Source organism: Protopterus annectens, chromosome 12.part0 (assembly GCF_019279795.1).
Source record: "Protopterus annectens isolate FY-2018-M chromosome 12.part0, PAN1.0, whole genome shotgun sequence".
In the NCBI taxonomy this organism is placed as follows: Eukaryota; Metazoa; Chordata; order Ceratodontiformes; family Protopteridae; genus Protopterus; species Protopterus annectens.
Window position 1 is genome coordinate 945,039,628 of NC_056746.1, and position 20,070 is coordinate 945,059,697.

The following is a 20,070-nucleotide window of genomic DNA, read 5'->3' on the forward strand; positions in this document are numbered from 1 at the left end:
GTCAAAACCTCTACCTCCATGTTACTTGATAAAATGGCTGTGAAAAAGCCATTAACCCTTTTTGTAACCACTTCATCCAAAATGTCGTGTACAAATTTAGAAGGGTAATCTCGCTTCAAGAACATATCAAGTAAAGTGTTACATTCTGCATAGAATACATCCAACGTACTGCACATTCTCGCAGCCCTTACAAATTGGCCTTTCACTATAGCCTTCTTTTGTCGGCGAGGATGGTGACTTGCAAAGTGCAAAAAAGAATTGCAGTACGTTGGCTTTCTATAAATTGCTGAAACAAAAGACCTTGTGTGCAAGTCTTTCTCAAGATTTACATCAAGAAAATCAATACTTGTTGTTGCAAAGTTGTAAGTAAATTTCAAGAACTCCGTTGTGGAATTAATTTCTGCCACAAAGTTGTCAGCTACTGTTGAATCCCCATCAAGTAAAATAAAGATATCGTCAAGGTATCTCGTGTAATACTTGATAGGTTTTACCAAATCCTTTAACTTAAAAGAATGTTTTTCTCCCAGTAGCTCATGAAAAGGTTTGCTACCACTGCTCCACATGGGGAGCCCATGGCAACACCCTTTTTCTGTAAAAAGAACTTTTTGTCAAACATAAAATAGTTTGACGTCAGGACAATATCCAATACTGCAGTTATAACATCAATCTCACCAGTTGGAGCCCCCATTTCAATCAATAACAGGGCTACCCATTCAAGGGCTTCCATATGGGGAATAGAGGTGTATAAATCAACAACATCAACAGTGAGGAAGTTCACCTCACTGTTGAAAGGTTGGTTATTAATAGCCTCTAAAAAAGACCAGGAGTCTTTACAAATCAAAGGTAAATGTTTCATATATTTAGAAAGCAAGTTGTCCACTAATTTGGCTGAAAAGTAAGTGATAGAGGACCTACCGTCTATTAAAGCCCTCATAGGGGGGTTCAGAAGGTCTTTGTGGATTTTGGGATGCCAAACATCATCGGTATTTTGGGAAGTGTTATATCTATAAAGGTATATGTATCAAGATCAATTTTGTTTTCAAGAAAAAGGTCACGATAGTAACCCTTTATTCTTTTATATGTTGTGTGAACTTCATTCAGGAAGCTTCAGCATACGCTGCTGAATCCAAAATATTAAACATCTTTTCTTTATAGAAGGCATCCTCAAATACTACCAGTCCTCCCCCTTTATCAGGTTTAAGTAATCTAATGGTCTTATTACGAAGATTACTTAGCATCTCTGCTTGTGCCTTGGTAATATTGGACTCAAATTTAGTCCTCATCCTGAAATTGTTAGCAAATAAGTGTCTCAAATCATTCTCACATGCCTGTTCAAAGACAAAAAGTGCAGGGTGTAATGGTGGATTAAACACACTTGGATGTTTTAACGATAGAGAGCTATTAGACTCATTGAAATCATTGCTAAAAAACAATTTCAGATTCAACTTTCTAATGAAACATTTCAGGTTTATAAGCTCCGTGGATATATCTCCCGCTTTACTAGGGACAAAGGTATATCCATAGGCTAACAATTCAATTAACTCTTTTTCAAATTTACAATCAGTAAAGTTGTAAATTTTAAAATCCCCACTTAAATTTGTTAGGATATCAGGAACACTAGTCCCAGCGTCCAATACACCCTCATTAGTTTCAATATCATTCCCCATGGGAGATCCTTCAGTCGGGGTTAATATCATAGGGCCTTCCGAAGCAAGAACTATCTCCTGTTGAAACGTTGTCGTGGTTTCCGCTGCTCTAAAAAATCAGCATTATTGTTGTTATTGTGCCAATTGGAATTATTTCTTTTGTTATTAGTGTAATAGTTCTTTATTCTATTGCTTCGTCTTGGACCAGCAGTAGAATTGTTATGCTCGTCCTGGTCAACATTTTCCTCGTTGGTGTTTACATCCACTTGGTCATGTTCCGCAGCCCCATTATGTGAATTGACCCCCGTAGATGCCAATCCCTCCCGTTCCAAAAAACGGAGTTTGGGATAAGCAACATCCGATTGGTAAGCTTGCCTGTCTCTAGCAAGCTTCTTGGTCTTATTTTGTTTAAGTTTAACAAGCATTGCTTCAATGCTTGTTAAAGTCCGGTCATAGTCAATTCTAAATGCCGAGAAATTCAAATCTTCTTTTAATTGTCTGTCCAGCACCTCAATATCCAATAATAATTGGCCTATTTGATGTTCATAATGTTTGGTAATCAATTCTAGTAATTGAATACCCTGTGCTTGGAACAGATCTTTAAGATCGTTTAAAAAAGAAGCTGAGTTGATTAGTCCTGAGGGTGCAAAGGAATTGCGTAAACCCTTTGGTATTAGCCCCTCTTGTATGCATTGTCTAAAATAAGCGGCCTCTAATTGAAGCTTCTTCAACTTTAAAACAAGACCATCAAAGAGCCTCAATTTGTCAGACAAAGTAGTAGTGTTACTTCCTTCATTCGTACAGTTAACATTATGGGAGCCATTGTTGTTAAACATAAAAGCCGTGGTGTCCGACATCCAATTTGTAATGTTAAAGGACCCACTTACTTGATTAGGAGCATCCAAGGCTAAAGAAGCTCGCTGCATCGGTGGGACAATATCACCGGCTGGAACGTTCGTTCTCAATGCACTACGGCCGAGAGAACTAGCAGGTAAAACGTTATTACGCACCTCCTGGGTAGAGTGTGCGTTTAAACCTCCGTTGTTTGTTCCTCTAGTGGAAGTTGGAATCAACTGCCCTGCTGGAATCGAGTCGTTACTAGCACTAGTCGTTCCACTAGGCAGTGGTGGTTGTTGAGATGGTAAATTGAAACCGCTTGCGATGACATCCTTCCTTTCAACGGCATCAAGTCTGGCATTAAGTCGGTCCAGCTTCTCAGATAATGCTGCCAGTATAGATGTTATCCGGCTGGTGTTATCTGGGTTATCCTCCCGGTTCTCTTCAGAACGAGCGTTGCCCGAAAGTGTACAAAACATATTCGGGGTGCTGGGGCTATCAGGTCCCTCTGTGGCCATGCAAACAAACTGGCGTGAAACAACAAAAAGCAAAAAACTGGCAAAAAACAGAAAACAGCGCCACACGACCTTGCTCCAGCAACACAATCAAGCAAATCCCAAAGTGCTAAACGCTAATTTTATTTGTAAACGTTTTCGCCTTGCTACAAGTGCTTGGCTTCATCAGAGTTCAAACAAAACATAATGAATGAAACAAGCTTAAATACTAAAAGGAAGTGATGTCATAAAGTAACCATTTTTTAAGAAAAATTTTTAAAAACTTTTGTTTATGTAAAGGCTTAGTAAAAACAAAAACACTTAATAAAAGCATATATTAGTGTTTAAAAAGACCAACTTGCCCAAAAAGTAATTTATGTGCAAATTATAACCCTGGCAACAAGCAGTGATTAAAAATAAACACAGCATATATTTAAACTGCAATAAAATTCTATCAACTATGAAATGTATACACTATATGGCTATTACGTATAAATACCTTAATTCATGACCAAAAGGTTAGCTTAAATAACCTTTAAGTCTTAATACAGGTAAGATATTACAATTATCATTCAAACCGGGAACATGGAAGGCATCCGTTCTAAATTGCCACTCCAGTTCCCTCAGTTCTAACAGTAACGGAAAAGGCCCCTCTAATTGATGGAATAATCTGATCTATAGCCATAAAAGAAAAGCTATGCCCTGGAAAATCAATCAGGTGCTTAGAGAGGGCATTATTAGGATTTTCCGTCCTCATTGCATATACGTGTTCGTAAATACGATCACGTAGTCTGCGGTCCGTCTTTCCTATATAGAAAGACGGGCAGCAGTTACAAAAGGCAACATACACTACTGCTTTACTGTCACAATTCAAAGGCTTCCTTATAGTGTATTTCTTGTCCCTTATAGTAAAGGTCTGACCCACCTTAATAAGGTTACATCTATTACAAAAACCACATTGGAACATCCCCAGCTTTTTATTAAACCATCTACCGGTATTGTTCATCTGTAGTAGTTCCTTCAAATTTTTACTCCTCTTAAACACAAATTTAGGGCTACTACCAAATTTGCTAACCAACAAGGGATTATTCAAAATGAAATCCCAGTTCTTCTGAATTATTGATACTATGTCGTTGGAATCAAAGCTGAATGTGGTAATATAACAGAGTGTAGGGTCAAAGCTCTTACTCTCAATAGACCTATCATTTTCACTACTAAAAACTATCTCTTGCCTAGGAGAAGATGTCAAAACCTCTACCTCCATGTTACTTGATAAAATGGCTGTGAAAAAGCCATTAACCCTTTTTGTAACCACTTCATCCAAAATGTCGTGTACAAATTTAGAAGGGTAATCTCGCTTCAAGAACATATCAAGTAAAGTGTTACATTCTGCATAGAATACATCCAACGTACTGCACATTCTCGCAGCCCTTACAAATAGGCTGGGACTAGTGTTCCTGATATCCTAACAAATTTAAGTGGGGATTTTAAAATTTACAACTTTACTGATTGTAAATTTGAAAAAGAGTTAATTGAATTGTTAGCCTATGGATATACCTTTGTCCCTAGTAAAGCGGGAGATATATCCACGGAGCTTATAAACCTGAAATGTTTCATTAGAAAGTTGAATCTGAAATTGTTTTTTAGCAATGATTTCAATGAGTCTAATAGCTCTCTATCGTTAAAACATCCAAGTGTGTTTAATCCACCATTACACCCTGCACTTTTTGTCTTTGAACAGGCATGTGAGAATGATTTGAGACACTTATTTGCTAACAATTTCAGGATGAGGACTAAATTTGAGTCCAATATTACCAAGGCACAAGCAGAGATGCTAAGTAATCTTCGTAATAAGACTATTAGATTACTTAAACCTGATAAAGGGGGAGGACTGGTAGTATTTGAGGATGCCTTCTATAAAGAAAAGATGTTTAATATTTTGGATTCAGCAGCGTATGCTGAAGCTTCCCTGAATGAAGTTCACACAACATATAAAAGAATAAAGGGTTACTATCGTGACCTTTTTCTTGAAAACAAAATTGATCTTGATACATATACCTTTATAGATATAACACTTCCCAAAATACCGATGATGTTTGGCATCCCAAAAATCCACAAAGACCTTCTGAACCCCCCTATGAGGGCTTTAATAGACGGTAGGTCCTCTATCACTTACTTTTCAGCCAAATTAGTGGACAACTTGCTTTCTAAATATATGAAACATTTACCTTTGATTTGTAAAGACTCCTGGTCTTTTTTAGAGGCTATTAATAACCAACCTTTCAACAGTGAGGTGAACTTCCTCACTGTTGATGTTGTTGATTTATACACCTCTATTCCCCATATGGAAGCCCTTGAATGGGTAGCCCTGTTATTGATTGAAATGGGGGCTCCAACTGGTGAGATTGATGTTATAACTGCAGTATTGGATATTGTCCTGACGTCAAACTATTTTATGTTTGACAAAAAGTTCTTTACAGAACAAGGGTGTTGCCATGGGCTCCCCATGTGGAGCAGTGGTAGCAAACCTTTTCATGAGCTACTGGGAGAAAAACATTCTTTTTAAGTTAAAGGATTTGGTAAAACCTATCAAGTATTACACGAGATACCTTGACGATATCTTTATTTTACTTGATGGGGATTCAACAGTAGCTGACAACTTTGTGGCAGAAATTAATTCCACAACGGAGTTCTTGAAATTTACTTACAACTTTGCAACAACAAGTATTGATTTTCTTGATGTAAATCTTGAGAAAGACTTGCACACAAGGTCTTTTGTTTCAGTAATTTATAGAAAGCCAACGTACTGCAATTCTTTTTTGCACTTTGCAAGTCACCATCCTCGCCGACAAAAGAAGGCTATAGTGAAAGGCCAATTTGTAAGGGCTGCGAGAATGTGCAGTACGTTGGATGTATTCTATGCAGAATGTAACACTTTACTTGATATGTTCTTGAAGCGAGATTACCCTTCTAAATTTGTACACGACATTTTGGATGAAGTGGTTACAAAAAGGGTTAATGGCTTTTTCACAGCCATTTTATCAAGTAACATGGAGGTAGAGGTTTTGACATCTTCTCCTAGGCAAGAGATAGTTTTTAGTAGTGAAAATGATAGGTCTATTGAGAGTAAGAGCTTTGACCCTACACTCTGTTATATTACCACATTCAGCTTTGATTCCAACGACATAGTATCAATAATTCAGAAGAACTGGGATTTCATTTTGAATAATCCCTTGTTGGTTAACAAATTTGGTAGTAGCCCTAAATTTGTGTTTAAGAGGAGTAAAAATTTGAAGGAACTACTACAGATGAACAATACCGGTAGATGGTTTAATAAAAAGCTGGGGATGTTCCAATGTGGTTTTTGTAATAGATGTAACCTTATTAAGGTGGGTCAGACCTTTACTATAAGGGACAAGAAATACACTATAAGGAAGCCTTTGAATTGTGACAGTAAAGCAGTAGTGTATGTTGCCTTTTGTAACTGCTGCCCGTCTTTCTATATAGGAAAGACGGACCGCAGACTACGTGATCGTATTTACGAACACGTATATGCAATGAGGACGGAAAATCCTAATAATGCCCTCTCTAAGCACCTGATTGATTTTCCAGGGCATAGCTTTTCTTTTATGGCTATAGATCAGATTATTCCATCAATTAGAGGGGGCCTTTTCCGTTACTGTTAGAACTGAGGGAACTGGAGTGGCAATTTAGAACGGATGCCTTCCATGTTCCCGGTTTGAATGATAATTGTAATATCTTACCTGTATTAAGACTTAAAGGTTATTTAAGCTAACCTTTTGGTCATGAATTAAGGTATTTATACGTAATAGCCATATAGTGTATACATTTCATAGTTGATAGAATTTTATTGCAGTTTAAATATATGCTGTGTTTATTTTTAATCACTGCTTGTTGCCAGGGTTATAATTTGCACATAAATTACTTTTTGGGCAAGTTGGTCTTTTTAAACACTAATATATGCTTTTATTAAGTGTTTTTGTTTTTACTAAGCCTTTACATAAACAAAAGTTTTTAAAAATTTTTCTTAAAAAATGGTTACTTTATGACATCACTTCCTTTTAGTATTTAAGCTTGTTTCATTCATTATGTTTTGTTTGAACTCTGATGAAGCCAAGCACTTGTGGCAATGGGGCAGACAGTGCTGCAACCTATTTGTATCTCCCCTAAACAAGTGAAGCAGGTTCTTTGCCCTAATGCCCCCCGCCAGGGGAGTTATCGAGAGATGCCATCTTACACGATTGCCCCCCCCCGTCTTCTTTATGCATACCCCCCAATTCCCTTAATCCCCAAATTTCTACACAAGGCATCCCGGTTGAAAAGCAAAGTCATCCTCATTGCCCCTTACTGGCCTCAACAAATTTGGTTCCCCTTTCTTTGGCCTCATTTAGTCTACTCTCCTTGGATTCTGGATCCAATTCTGGACCTTCTGTTTCACCCAACAGATACGATTCACCCACATATCTCAAACCTAAAACTGACGGCGTGGTTTCTCCACTTCCATTGATAGCCAGACACTGGCTTCCCCTGTTTATCATATACTTTTGTCTTCCCACAAAACTTCCACAAGAAAGCTTTACAGAAGCAAATGGAAAACATTTGATTTTTGGGTGCAGCAGAAACATATTGACCCTTTTTCAGCACCAGTGCATAATGTCGTTGAATTTTTAGCAACAATTTTCAGCGAAGGAGCCAGTTCCTCAATTATTAAAGTACAACTAGTTGCCATCTCTATAATTTTCATATAGTAATTGAAAACTCCTCCTTGGCTGCATCTAAACTTTATAAGGCCTTTTTTTTTTTTTAAAGGTATATGTCTTTTGAAACCCCCTATATAAGGGTCCAGCTCCCCCCATGGGACTTAATTTTAGTGTTACATGCCTTAATTCATTCCTTTTCAAACCTGCAGCAAAATGCGAGCTAAAGTTTTTGACCTAGAAAACTATATTTGTGGTGGCCATCACATCTGCTAGAAGACTATCAGAACTTCAAGCATTGTCTGCTAAATCTCTTGCGTAAGTATTTCACAAAGATAGGGTAGCTTTAAGAACAAATCCTTCCTTCCTTCTTCCTAAGGTAGTGTCAGAATCCAACATCAACCAATCTATTAATCTTCCAGTCATCTTTCCAAGTTATACAAACAGAAGTGAACATATGTTGCACTTACCGGATGTGCATAGGCAATTGTGTTTTGACTTGCATAGAACGAAGTATTTCAGAAAATTATATCAAGTATTTGTCTCCTCTAGTTTCCAGATTAGGCAAATCAGTTACTAAAGTAACATTAGCCAGATGGCTAACTGTATTTCCTTTGTCTATAACAAACTGGGCCTTTCTTTACCAAAATCTACCATCGCCCATTCAGCCAGGTCAGTGGCAACATCATCAGTATTTTTATCCAGGGCTTCTATGGATGATATATGTGTGGCTGCTACTTGGGCTAATCCTCATACTTTTATTACTCGTTACAAATTGGATCTTGTCTCGAAGGGAAAGGGCAGCCTTTGGCTCAACTGTGCTTAGGAATATCCTTCCTCAGAATTCTCCCAGGATTTCAGATAGTGGGGACTCTGTCCCAATTATTATTGAGGAATGAATGAAAATTAACAACATCCGATAAAGAAGTTATGTACTCACTATAGCTTTCCATCTGTGCTGTCCATTTTCATTCTCCCTCAACTCCCCTCCCACCAACCCCCGACCTTTACACTAATGACTTCTGGAAGAATGAGACTTTGAGGGAACCAGTGTTCTTATTTTGAGCTCCAGATATGGTGGTTCTGTTAGGCTACTACTATTTCCTTTGATACTGTAAACCAGCAAACAAGATCTGAGGATGTTGGGGATAGAACATTGTGGGTAAGGGAGGAGCTCAAGAGTTTCCAGTGGCCATGAGCTGAAAATAACATTGCATCGGATCCGAACTTGATTGTTGAGGAAGAATGAAAATGGATAATATGGATGGAATGTTATGGTGAGTATATGACTTCTTTTTATATGCATGTTGATGAAGTATTTTTTGTAGTATTAGTGTAAATTGAGACTAAATTAAACATTCTGAAAGGATACATGAAACTACAACAACAAACTTATTATATTTTGATTGCCGTTTACACCTTAAGCTGTCTACATGTTTTGTAATTGGGGAATGGACAGTGGCATTGCCTGCTGGAAGGACCATCACTCAGAATGGAGAGGTTTTCTGCATGGTTGATTTGATTTTTATTTCCATTGTATTTCTAGATTAGAGTGCCTGCCTTCTTGGATCTCTTCATGCAATCGCTGTTTAAACCAGGAGCAAAAATCAACCAGGATCACAAACATAAATACATCCACATTCTAGCATATGCAGCTAGTGTGGTAGAAACATGGAAGAAGGTATGCCAAGTTGAGTGAAAAAAAAAAATACTGACAGGAAGGTTGAGTGATTATAGTAGTTTTTCATGTGCTAATATGCATGATCATAGTAGTTTGTTTCATGTGCTAATATGCAAGCGACATTCTTCATTATAATACCTTTATTTTCAAATGAGTATAACTGAGGCCATCAGTATGTAGGCAGCTTAGGAACACAACATTCCCAGGCACAGCTTCTTCCCCTTACCCAGTACTCTGCCTCTCCAGATCTCTCATTTCTTAGTTTACTACGAGAGAACTAACCCCAGGCACGTTACTCTAATTTTCATATTTTTCTGTTATTTTGCAGAATTCAGTTTCAGATCACGTCCGCTGTCTTTTTCTTGACAGTTAAATTTAGACTCCCTAGGCTTCTGTGTTGTCAGTCTTTCCCTTATTTTGTCTAACTAGTGTGCCAAGTTCTTGCATGAGCTTAATGTTGCTTTTTTTCTTTTTATAAACTTTTTTATACTGTTTTTCTCCTACATCAGTTCTCAGATAGTCACTATTAGTACTGTCGGAGTTTTGCTGGTTTCACAGTTGCTGTTGGTGGTTGTTACTCTGATTGCAGGTAAGCACACCAAAAGTGCAAACTTCAACAATCTGATGAATGTACACCCTCTGAGCCAAGACAGATGCATGTTACTTGTTTGCCATTGGCCAGCACATCTTAAAAGTCAAACAAAAATTATTTAAGTTACGATGCGAAACCAGATTATTAAAAGTTAGACCAGCAAGCTTTTACAAAAGTGCTTCATCAAATTGTTTAATTTTGTTGAAGTAACTAGATTGGTTTCATCTGCTGAAGGTTGTTTGATAAAACTTTGAATGTCTTAAAAGTGACTGAAAGTTGTAGTATGTTTATTGAGATTCAGAATACATTAGTCGACAAGCAAAAAGCTGGTTCTTGAAGGAAAACTCCAACCCGGAATTCCAAGAATATTTTCAGCGTATCTTTTGTCTTCTGTGCTATACTAATGCATTAGAATTACTAAATGTTTTATATTATGTTTTAATTTATTTTACCCCACAGTGGCTATCATGGGGTCTGCCATACTGAAACTTTTTTTTTTTTTTTTTTTTTTTTTTTTTAAAGAGATTTTCTTCCACAGTGCAGTTTGTTTGCTCTTTATATTCTAGAAATAAAGAAGTGTTTTTTCTCCATTTAAATACAGTGGCAGTACTGTGAGGTAGCGACTTCACAGCCTTTATAAGCTGGGTCACTGTTTTGTTGTTGTGTAATGACCCCAATTTGTGCAAACATTACATTTAGATCCACTTCAATGCAAGAGAACTAAAACACAGAATTTTTTTTGAAGTGGTCAAACCCATAGTATATTCCTTTATGAAACAACTTGAAATTTAAACAGGCAAAAATGGTAGCCTTAATTGTGGTAGGGAAAAAATAGAATTGAAGTTAAAAGCCACTGTAGGGCTTATGGGCACTAAATAATAGGCACTAAATATCTAGATGGCATTGTATAAGGAGGAAAAAAATAACCTTGGGATGAGGTTAACTGCAGTGGAGGGGGGGGGGTTCTTTAAAGTTTTACTACCTAGAGAAGAGTCCACCTCATTGGAGGCTTCTGCATGTCGGGGATCTGACCCTTTGGGTCTCAGGGTTGTGTTTGGACTTGCCAGACCCAAATAAAAGACTTGAGATAGGGATGGGAGCAAGAAAAGTAGGAGGAAAGGAAGATAAGACTGATCTTCCCAAATTCTTCCAAATAGAGGTTAGATTTGTCAGGTGCTCTTATGAAGCCATCGTCTGATGTTTCAAGCCGCCGGTAACTTTTGTGGATTCTCTGAATCCAGGAATTACCAGACAGGACATCTGCAAGGTAATTTTGAACATTTTCCAGTCACCTGGTAGAGATGGACTTCAAGATGACTAGTCCTCTGCTGAAGGCAGAACTAGGTGTCTTGTATCCCTCATCCGTCTGTTACCAGGACAGAAAGGGGTGCTGCTTCTTTGAAATCCTTTCCTATGGGTCTCATCACTAGATCCTGCTTTGGCAACAGTACTGATGAGACTGGTCAGCACCCTCCATTTGTGTCACAGTTTACCTCAGTAGAACTGTTGACAGTAATAGTTTAGGTCTTTATATACTACAGCGTTTTTGTTGATGTCTTACACCTGGATGATGCAGTCGACTCTGGTTTCAATGCAGGGTAATATTTTTCTTTGTGTTGGAGCTGGGCTGTCTGGTCTAGTATTAGTGGTAATGCCCTTGGTTCTGTTCTGGATATCCAGTGACTCAGCCTTTGGGGCTCAAGGTCATGAGTCATCTTCCATGTTGACATTGCCGACTGTTCCACATGTGATGTCCATGGCATCTGTAGCATCACATGTCTCTTCCCAAGACTCTAGTCCACCTTGTCCTTTGTCCTGCTGCAGAGGTGACAGAGTAGCTAGAGTATCTGTAAGCTGTCAGTGGGATAGTTGCAGAGTTTATGCCACAGGCTCCTTATCTTTCACCTCTTTGAAGCCATTCCTGTTAAAGAGGAGAAAGGAGCATAGAATTAAGAATAAATATGTAGCCTGTCCATTGGAGTCCAATATTCCAGGCAGTGGAGATGCCATTGATTCCCTGCCAAGTTTGGAGAAGTATTAAAAATGAAACGGGAAAACTGGGAAATATCCTCCTGTCACCACAGCATCTCCAGAAGGATCTTGTAGAAGTCTTTCCATTATCCTCCACCATCATCCTGGTTAGATGTTCATGATTCTCACTGCTGCATTGGCCTTTAGGCTAAATGGATTATTTCCCAGTTAGTAGACAACAGGTGGCCAACTTCATAAAGCTCTGGCTTTACCCACACCTTCACTCTGACTACTGATTGGCTCATCCCAAGGAGAGAGCGAGATCAGCAGTCTGACGATTTCTTCATAACTTTGTTGTGGTCTTGAAGAATCATCTTTTGGGCTTCACGGAAGCAGCAATTTGCTAAGACCTTTGTTTCATGTAGTTAAGCCATCATTGGGGAATTTCACCACACACAAATTGTTGCCTTTTTAAGAAAATTATTTATTCTGTTTTTTTAACAGGAATCTGTATTTCCCCATTAAGAAGCCCAGTATTTTTTTTTCACTATATCAAATGTTTATCGGACCGCTATTTTTAGTTGGTGTCTGTTAATGTATTTGAGACTAATTTTGTGACAAATTATGTACTACTTGTGTAAACACTGATATTTTGTAACAAACAAATATGTGTCAGTGTAATGCTTATGCTCACTTTGTGACAACCTACCTGCTGTATTGCTTTTCTGTACATTTTAAGCGTTTATGTGCTTATAGGGGTTTTCAGTTCTGCTTGTGCTTTTTATGATAAATGAACTGAGGAAAGTGAGTGCAAGTGCGCTGCTTGTGAATATTTGATGACAACTTACTTGCTGATCAACTCACTGCAGCAGTGCTTACTGCTTTTAGTTTCTTTTCCCCAGCTGTAGCATGGATAAACTACTGTGGCAGGTTCTTGTCCTGGTGAACCTAGAAAGCAAAAAAAAAAATCACTTACCAAGAAGCTCTTGCCAATATTGCAGACTTCGCCTACACCTTAGCAGTGGGTCAACCTGCAGTGGCCATTGGTTCCTCATACAACTCCCTTACCTCTCCAGCTTCTTGTGTTGTAGCTGTTACAGCCATCACGAACCAGGGATCACCCATGTCCTCTTCAGCTATTCTGGTGTCCGATATGGACATGAGAGAGCCATCTTTTCTAGTTTTAGAATATCCATCTTGGATTTACCTCTGGAGGATACCATTAGTCTGGACAGACATCCCTCCTTCAAGTTGGTCTTCTACTGGAACTCCTATTAAGAAAAAGCAAAAGAGTGAACATTGTTCTTCTGAAGAAGTAAGTACTGTTAAAAAAAAGTTTTTTGCAAGGCAAGCATTGCAGGCAATGAATACTGGTAGACAGAAGCTATTAAGAATAGACTTTTCTCAAGAATTATTTTACAGGGTAACAGGGTTTGAAGATTCTGACTTTGACAGAGATAGTTTATTTTCCTATAAATTCTCAAGTCCAGCTTCTCTTATTATGAAGAAGATAGTAATTCTTTACCTTTGTAGGAATTTTCTTTTAATCAGAGTAGCGCAAGAATGATCTGCTTTTCTGGGAACAAATAGAGGTTTTCCCTGAACTGAGGAGATACTATGACATGTTACAAATAGATATACCTCATTCCTCTCTGATTCATCCTATATTGCCAGTACTAGAGGATGTGTTGAATGCTGCTTGTAATCATCCTAATACCCAGCCATCAGTCCCTAAAAAAGCAGATAAACTGTGTAAGGTACCTCAGGTTAATAAGTTTATTTTCCGTCACGTTTGACCTGATTCAACACAGATTTCTTGTGCATTTCAGGTTGGTCCTTACAAGTCCTTCACCTGGTGACAAGGAAGGAAAGATGCTGGACTGTGTAGGTGAGCGAGTGTTTGTTTTCCTCCAGTTTAGTCTTCAGAATTCTGAATTTACAGGCATATATGTGAACATTTATGCTTTGTCATGTGGACATTCTGACAGACTTGGCTACCATTCTTCCACAAAAAAAAGCTCTCTTTTTGAACCATGTCCCAAGTATCTATATGTGCTTTGAAGAATGAGTACGATTGTGCAGATACCATGTCAAAGGCCACTTGTACTGCTTACATTATAGACAAGGTATGCTTTTGTATGTAACCAAGTTTTCTAATGAGTTAGTCTGAATCTCGGATTCTGCTTTAGATAAGGGTTATTGTTTGGCCCTTCTGCTACCCAGATTCTCAAACAATATGATGAAAAGGGAATTGGTTCAAGGAATTTCTAAGATTTTTCATGTATCCCAATACAAATACAGTAGAAATCTTACAAAAAAAACAGCCTTTTTCTGGCAAACGAGATAGCTGTGGGGCAATAACAAGAGAAGTGTTATTTCAGAAAAAGGGACACCGGTGGTATAGAATGACTATACCAGCATTCTTTTCCCCCTTCTCTCTCCTCCAACCAATCTCTCTACATATCTGTCCCACAAGCTGGTCCTCAACACTTAACTCCTTGGAAAAGATTGTTTCAGACTCCTGCATGCTAAAAATGGTGCTGGAGGGTTACAGATGGCAATGGATACAAAAACTTCCTTTCAAGGAAATTCCTCTCTAACCTTCAACCTAAACAGATTTTTTTTCTCTCAGGTGCTTCAGTCTTTGCACATTCATGGAGTCATAGAACCAGTACCCACAAATCAAAGGGGCAAAGGCCAGAATGTTTCTGGTACCAAAAAAAAGGCCACTTAAAGATCAGTACTTTATATTTAATTTCTAAGTCTGTGTGAAATTACCAAAAATTGTAAATGTTGGCATTACAGAACCTTATGGCCTCATTCCTTCAATGAGTTACTTGATAACACTACACTTGAAAGGTTCTTATTACTGTATTCCCATGGCCACAGGCTTCAGGAAGTTTCTGAAGTTCTCTGTTTCTGGCTCACATTATCTTTTCTGTATATTGCCCTTTGGTTTATCTACAGCTCCAATGGTGTTTCCAGAATAAATAGCTGCAGTCCTAGATTATTGCAGACTAAGTGAAATTCACATTTTTCTTATTTAGATGACTTGCTTATCTTTGCATAGTCTTTATCCAGATGTCGAGTCATTAACTTGGGTTATGTCTCTCTCGACCTGTTTGGGCTTCCAGGTAAACATTTCACATATTTTCCTTCACTCCATCTCACGGGATTATTTTTGGGATGCCTTCCAAGATGCTTCTTTTCAAAAGGCCTTTTTGATCAGAGAAGGTATATATTTTTTTTAATCTGGAAATTTTTCCTGAGGTTTTCTAATTAGTCTCAGACTTCAAGAGAATTTCTCAGGATCCTAGGATTCATGACTTCCATGATTCCTCGTCAGGTTGCACATGAGAAAGATGCAGTGGTTTCAGAAAGACATTTGGGCCTAGCATCTACATTTCTGGAGTAACAAGTTACATTTGTGGGGCTTTATAAAAAGGGGAACTGTATTGGCGGAGATAAATTTAACTAAGCTCAGGTCTCCCTTTTTCTCCTCAAACCAGAGACCGAGCTCTTCTCACAAATGTCATATTTTGCTTAGGGAGCAGTTTGCATTCGAGTAAGAGTGGAAGGTCTTTGAAGTCCTTTGGAGAGATCAAAACACATCAGCGTAAAGGAGATGTTGGCTGTGATCCATGCCATGAAGACTGTCCATCACTTATGGTTCCCAGGATCTCTTCAAGTGATTAGACAGTATTGCCGTCGTGTGGTACATAAGCAGGGAGGTTATAAGTTCGTTCCCCCATTGCAGGCAGTGATGGCTTGGGAGTTTGCTCTTCAGCATTGAACTTAGTAGGAGACAAACTGAGCAGTACCAGGACAGAACCTCGTGAATGGAAATTGAACAAGGGGATCTTCCAGGAAGTGATCCAGCTGTGGTTAACACCTCAAGTAGATCTGTTTGCCTGCTTTCAAAACAGGCAGCTAAACAAAGTTTGTTCCAGGGCTCCTTGCTAGCAAGCCTGGAAAACAGAATGCATTTTCATTCCCTTGGAAGGGAAAGTTCTTTGATGCATTTCCATTCTTTTCCCCCCTGATATCCAGGGTAATTCTGAAAATGCCAAAGGATATCTAAAAATTATTGTGCTTCCCCCCACCCCTTTGGTCCCAATAACCTAAGGTCAGTTAACGCAAGCTCTCACACAAGACAGGGGAAGTTTGATAACGCTCCAGTATTGATCAATTTCAACTGATTACCTGGATGATTCAATTCTGATACCTTTTAGACACCTTATTTTATGAGAACATGCATCAGATGATAAAGTAGACAAGAAAGCCTGATAGTAGAATATCCTATATTGGTAAGTGGTAGCAATTTTTTAGTTGCTGCCTAACCAATAACTAGGGGTCTATCGGGGAATTTTTTTTTTTTACTTATTGGTGCTCAAATATTTGTCAGAGTTGCTTTCTTTTGGCCTCCCTTGTTCTTCTGTAAACGGTAAGCTTGTGGTCCTTTCATCATGTCTGCCACTGGATCCTTTTCTTTCTTCTGTTTGTTGTGAAGCTGTTTCTGAACAGAGTTGCGTACTTGAACAGGTTGCTCCTCCTTGGGATCTCAGTTTTTACTGGAGAAATTGAATGTCACCTTTTGGACCAGCCCATCAAGTTGATTTAAGGTTCTTGACTTTGACAACTGTACTCATTGCTTGCAGAGAAGAGTCTTTGAGTTGCAAGCTGTCATGGTGGACAAGCATATTTGGTTTTCCACAGGAGTAGGGTCTCTTTAAGAACAAATCCCTCATTCATGCTCAAAGTGGTTTGAGTTTACTGCGAGTCTAGCCATCATTCTCCTAGTTTTCTGCCCAGAACTTAAAAAAAAAAGAGAGAAAAGGTTTCTGCATACTCTGAATGTGCATAAGCAGCTCAAGTACTATTTTTATGTAGCTAAGCCATTTAGTAATGTGATCAGCTGTTTATTTATTAAGGGACAAAAGGGACTCCCTTTGTAAAAACAGATCTGATGCTGTAAATCTTTGTTCTTTCATTACAGCTAGGGCCTTGGTTCCGTCATCACAACTGAAACGGCCATTTCACAGTTCGCGCAAGCCAAAAACTCTCAGCTAAGACCTACCCATAATGCCCTCGCCTAGTTACTCCAGATCTCGTTTGCCATGTTCCTAGTCAGACGTGCTAGCCATCTCGCTCAAAGCTAAGTAGAAAATTAATTTTAAGACAGTTTCTCTTCAAAATTATTTAATTTTTAGTCACGTTAGCCTTTTCTTACTGTCTCCTATAACCTAAGGCCATTTCCTACCCCTTTTCCTTGGTAATTTAATTTTTTTTTTACCTTTTATTGGTACTGTCCCTCTCTCCTGTCTTTGACAGGCCTTTCCTTTCTGCTAGTGGTATTTTTTAAAATAGCATCACTGGTATTTTCTTCCTTATTTTTTTCTATAGGATAGCTTTGTTGCCTTACTATGTCAGACAAAGCTAAGTTGGGATTTAAGCAGTGTGACAAGTGTGGACGGTAAGATGCCTAACTCATACCCATGTTCGTTGTGTCTACTGCTTGGGTGTGGATCATATTAGAGCTGACTGGGACATTTGTGCTAGTTTTAGTAATTGTACACTAGCAGAACGCAAGTCTTAAAAGGTTTATTCAAGACACCTTTTTAAGAGGTTCTAGCTGGGTTGGAGGTCTCACCCCTTCCAAAGATCAAAAAACATAAGGAAAAACTGATTACTCAAGGCACCCTTTTCGGAGGCTCTATCTGGGTCGGAGCCCCCCCCCCCCCAGAACCAAAAAACACAAGGGCAAATAGAGTCACTCGGTTCCTGCATCTCCGGCAGTTATGGAACTGAGTCTGCTCTGTGCCTCCACGGCGCAGATCTCTTCGGCACCAGACTTTGTGTCTTCTCCCTCAGTGCCGTCCATGATATTCACCCCTATTTTGCCTCTGACCTCAGCACCACTGACTTTGGTGCCGTCCTTGGATCCGACATCAGCTCCAATGACTGTACCTGCTTCGGCACCATCCCCAGATAGTGTTGACATTTTCTTCAGCTCCAAAACTCGAATACCTGCCAAGGACAAGATATCTCTGGTGCATACTGTTTCAGTTCTGACAACAATGTTTTCCCTGTCGGCACTGTCCACCCTTGCTGCATCTTCTCCGGTGGAACTGATGCTCTCCCGAAGCAGTGCTTGGACCGTCCGTACCTTGGTACCTAGCCCGGCACCTATTTTCTTGCTGGCGCCGTCTATGTCCACGGCTCAGACTGCTTCCAGTTCACTCGGAGCTCCTCACCTGGAGGTGGGCTCCTCACGGTCAGGTGTGACCCCAGTTCCGAGGTTCTCCCTCCTGGTTCCGGACTCCCATCCCTCCTCAGGTGGGCCTGCTGTACAGTTAGTGGAGTCATAGTCAGCACCAATAACACCCGTATCAGAACCCTCCCCTAGCATGCTCCTCTCCCAACCCTCTATTTTGGGACCCCAGGCACAGGAGTCACAAGAACCCTCTTTGAAGAGAACCCCTTCTCTGGGATCCTCCTCAGAAGATCCCACTGGGGAGCCACCCCGGAAGAAATGGCGCAAGAGGAAGCACCTTGATTCACTGGAGGAATCTATCACTGAAGACGCTGATTGTGATGAGGGGGAAGGGTCCCCACAGTCTCCCCCAGATGACATCTCATTCGGCGACATTCTTGAAATCCTCAAGTAGCGAGGAGACTGGAAGTCCTCTAACCATTCTGAGGAATTGGTGTTCCTGCAGGCCTTGCCTGGCCGTCTACTTCCTGGGTGACCCCACCGGCAGATGACCTTGTTAAACTCATTATGCAGTGTGCCCGGAAGGCCCAGGACAATGTAGAACCTGTCCCTCTGAGGCCAGACAAAAATTTTATCTACACCTGAATACCAGCCCCACTGGTTCTAGCAGTAGACAGCCGATTCTATGGCCATTGTGGTGGTCACCAAGAGGGAACTGGCAGAAGATAGTTCCACCATCCATTCTCCAAACAGAGAGTCCCGTACCATGGAGGACTAGGGAAATGGACCTATGCTTTAGCGACATTCGCCGTTCGGTTGCTGAACTATCTGGCACACTTTACTTGTCTCCAAAGAGACCTAATTTCCGAAATGTCTTTGTTAAGTTGTCTATCTCGCCTTCATTCTTGCTGGATCGGCTCCGACTCGGCCAATACTAAAGCTCGAGAGCTAATTCCACCGGCTCGAGGCTCCCCTATATCCCACAATGCTAGGCGGTAACTACTCAGATCTCATTTGCCGCTTAGCTGACGAGGTGCTTTTCTACCGGCTCTGGCAGGTTAGTCAAAGATTTAATTCTAAAATTTTCAATCTTAGACCCCTAGTACTCTTTTTTCACTAAAACCTTTAGTTTTAAATACCCCTTTTCCTGGTTCGACAACTTTGTTGCCCTTAATTCCTTCTTTTATTTCCCTTTAGTTTTAGGCCTTAGGCCCCTTCTAGTCCCCTTGTGTGACTGGTATTTTATTTTTAATAAAGGCCTGTGTGTGTGTGTGTGTGTGTGTGTGTGTTTTTCTTGGACCTTTTATTATGTCTAAGGAATCGAAGGTCTCTGGCTTCAAGAAGTGTGACTCGTGCTGTCAGAAAATGTCTCTGACAGACGGTCACACTTCTTGTGTGTATTGCCTGGGACCTTTGCACCTGCAGGACTCTTGTGCTGTTTGCCATGGTTTTAGCCCTAGAGTCCTGCAGGAACGCAAGAATAAATTAATCTTGCGTGGCTTATTAAAGCCTGAAGGCCCCCCGACTCAGTTTGTGTCGGGGAAGCCTTCTAAAACTTCCAAACAATCGGCTCCGGTTTCTGAGTCGACTTCTGGAAATGTAAAGTCTGCTTCGACATCGGCTCCGGCCGGAGGCGATGTTTCCAAGCCTCATACTGTTACCTCCGCTCCGGCTGGAGCCGAGGTTGATAAAACTCCATTGGCTCCAATACTCTTATCGGAGCAACATTCTAGGAAGACATCTAGATCCCCCTCTATCTGCTCCGTGCACTCGGCGCCAGGATCCCCTCTTCTTTCTGAACGGAGCCATAGAACACATTCCTCACGGTCTTCCAGGCTATCTGACCACGATTTGCAAAGGGTAGTGAGTAGACTTCTCAAGTCCGAGGCACTGGCCCAAATGCTGCATAGCCCGACT

The 20,070-nt window shown here is 40.0% G+C and overlaps 1 protein-coding gene across 3 annotated transcripts in view; it reads left to right on the plus strand.

The window, feature by feature from the left end:
• Positions 1-20,070, plus strand: part of NELFCD (negative elongation factor complex member C/D) — a 1,198,759-nt gene that overhangs the window by 607,523 nt on the left and 571,166 nt on the right. For 2 of the 3 annotated variants that reach the window (XM_044089975.1, XM_044089973.1), the window contains exon 9: positions 9,242-9,376. The exons of the other annotated variant lie outside the window; for it this stretch is intronic. In XM_044089975.1, coding sequence (XP_043945910.1) covers positions 9,242-9,376 — 135 coding nt within the window. The remainder of the gene's footprint in view (positions 1-9,241; positions 9,377-20,070) is intronic. 3 annotated transcript variants of the gene reach the window in all.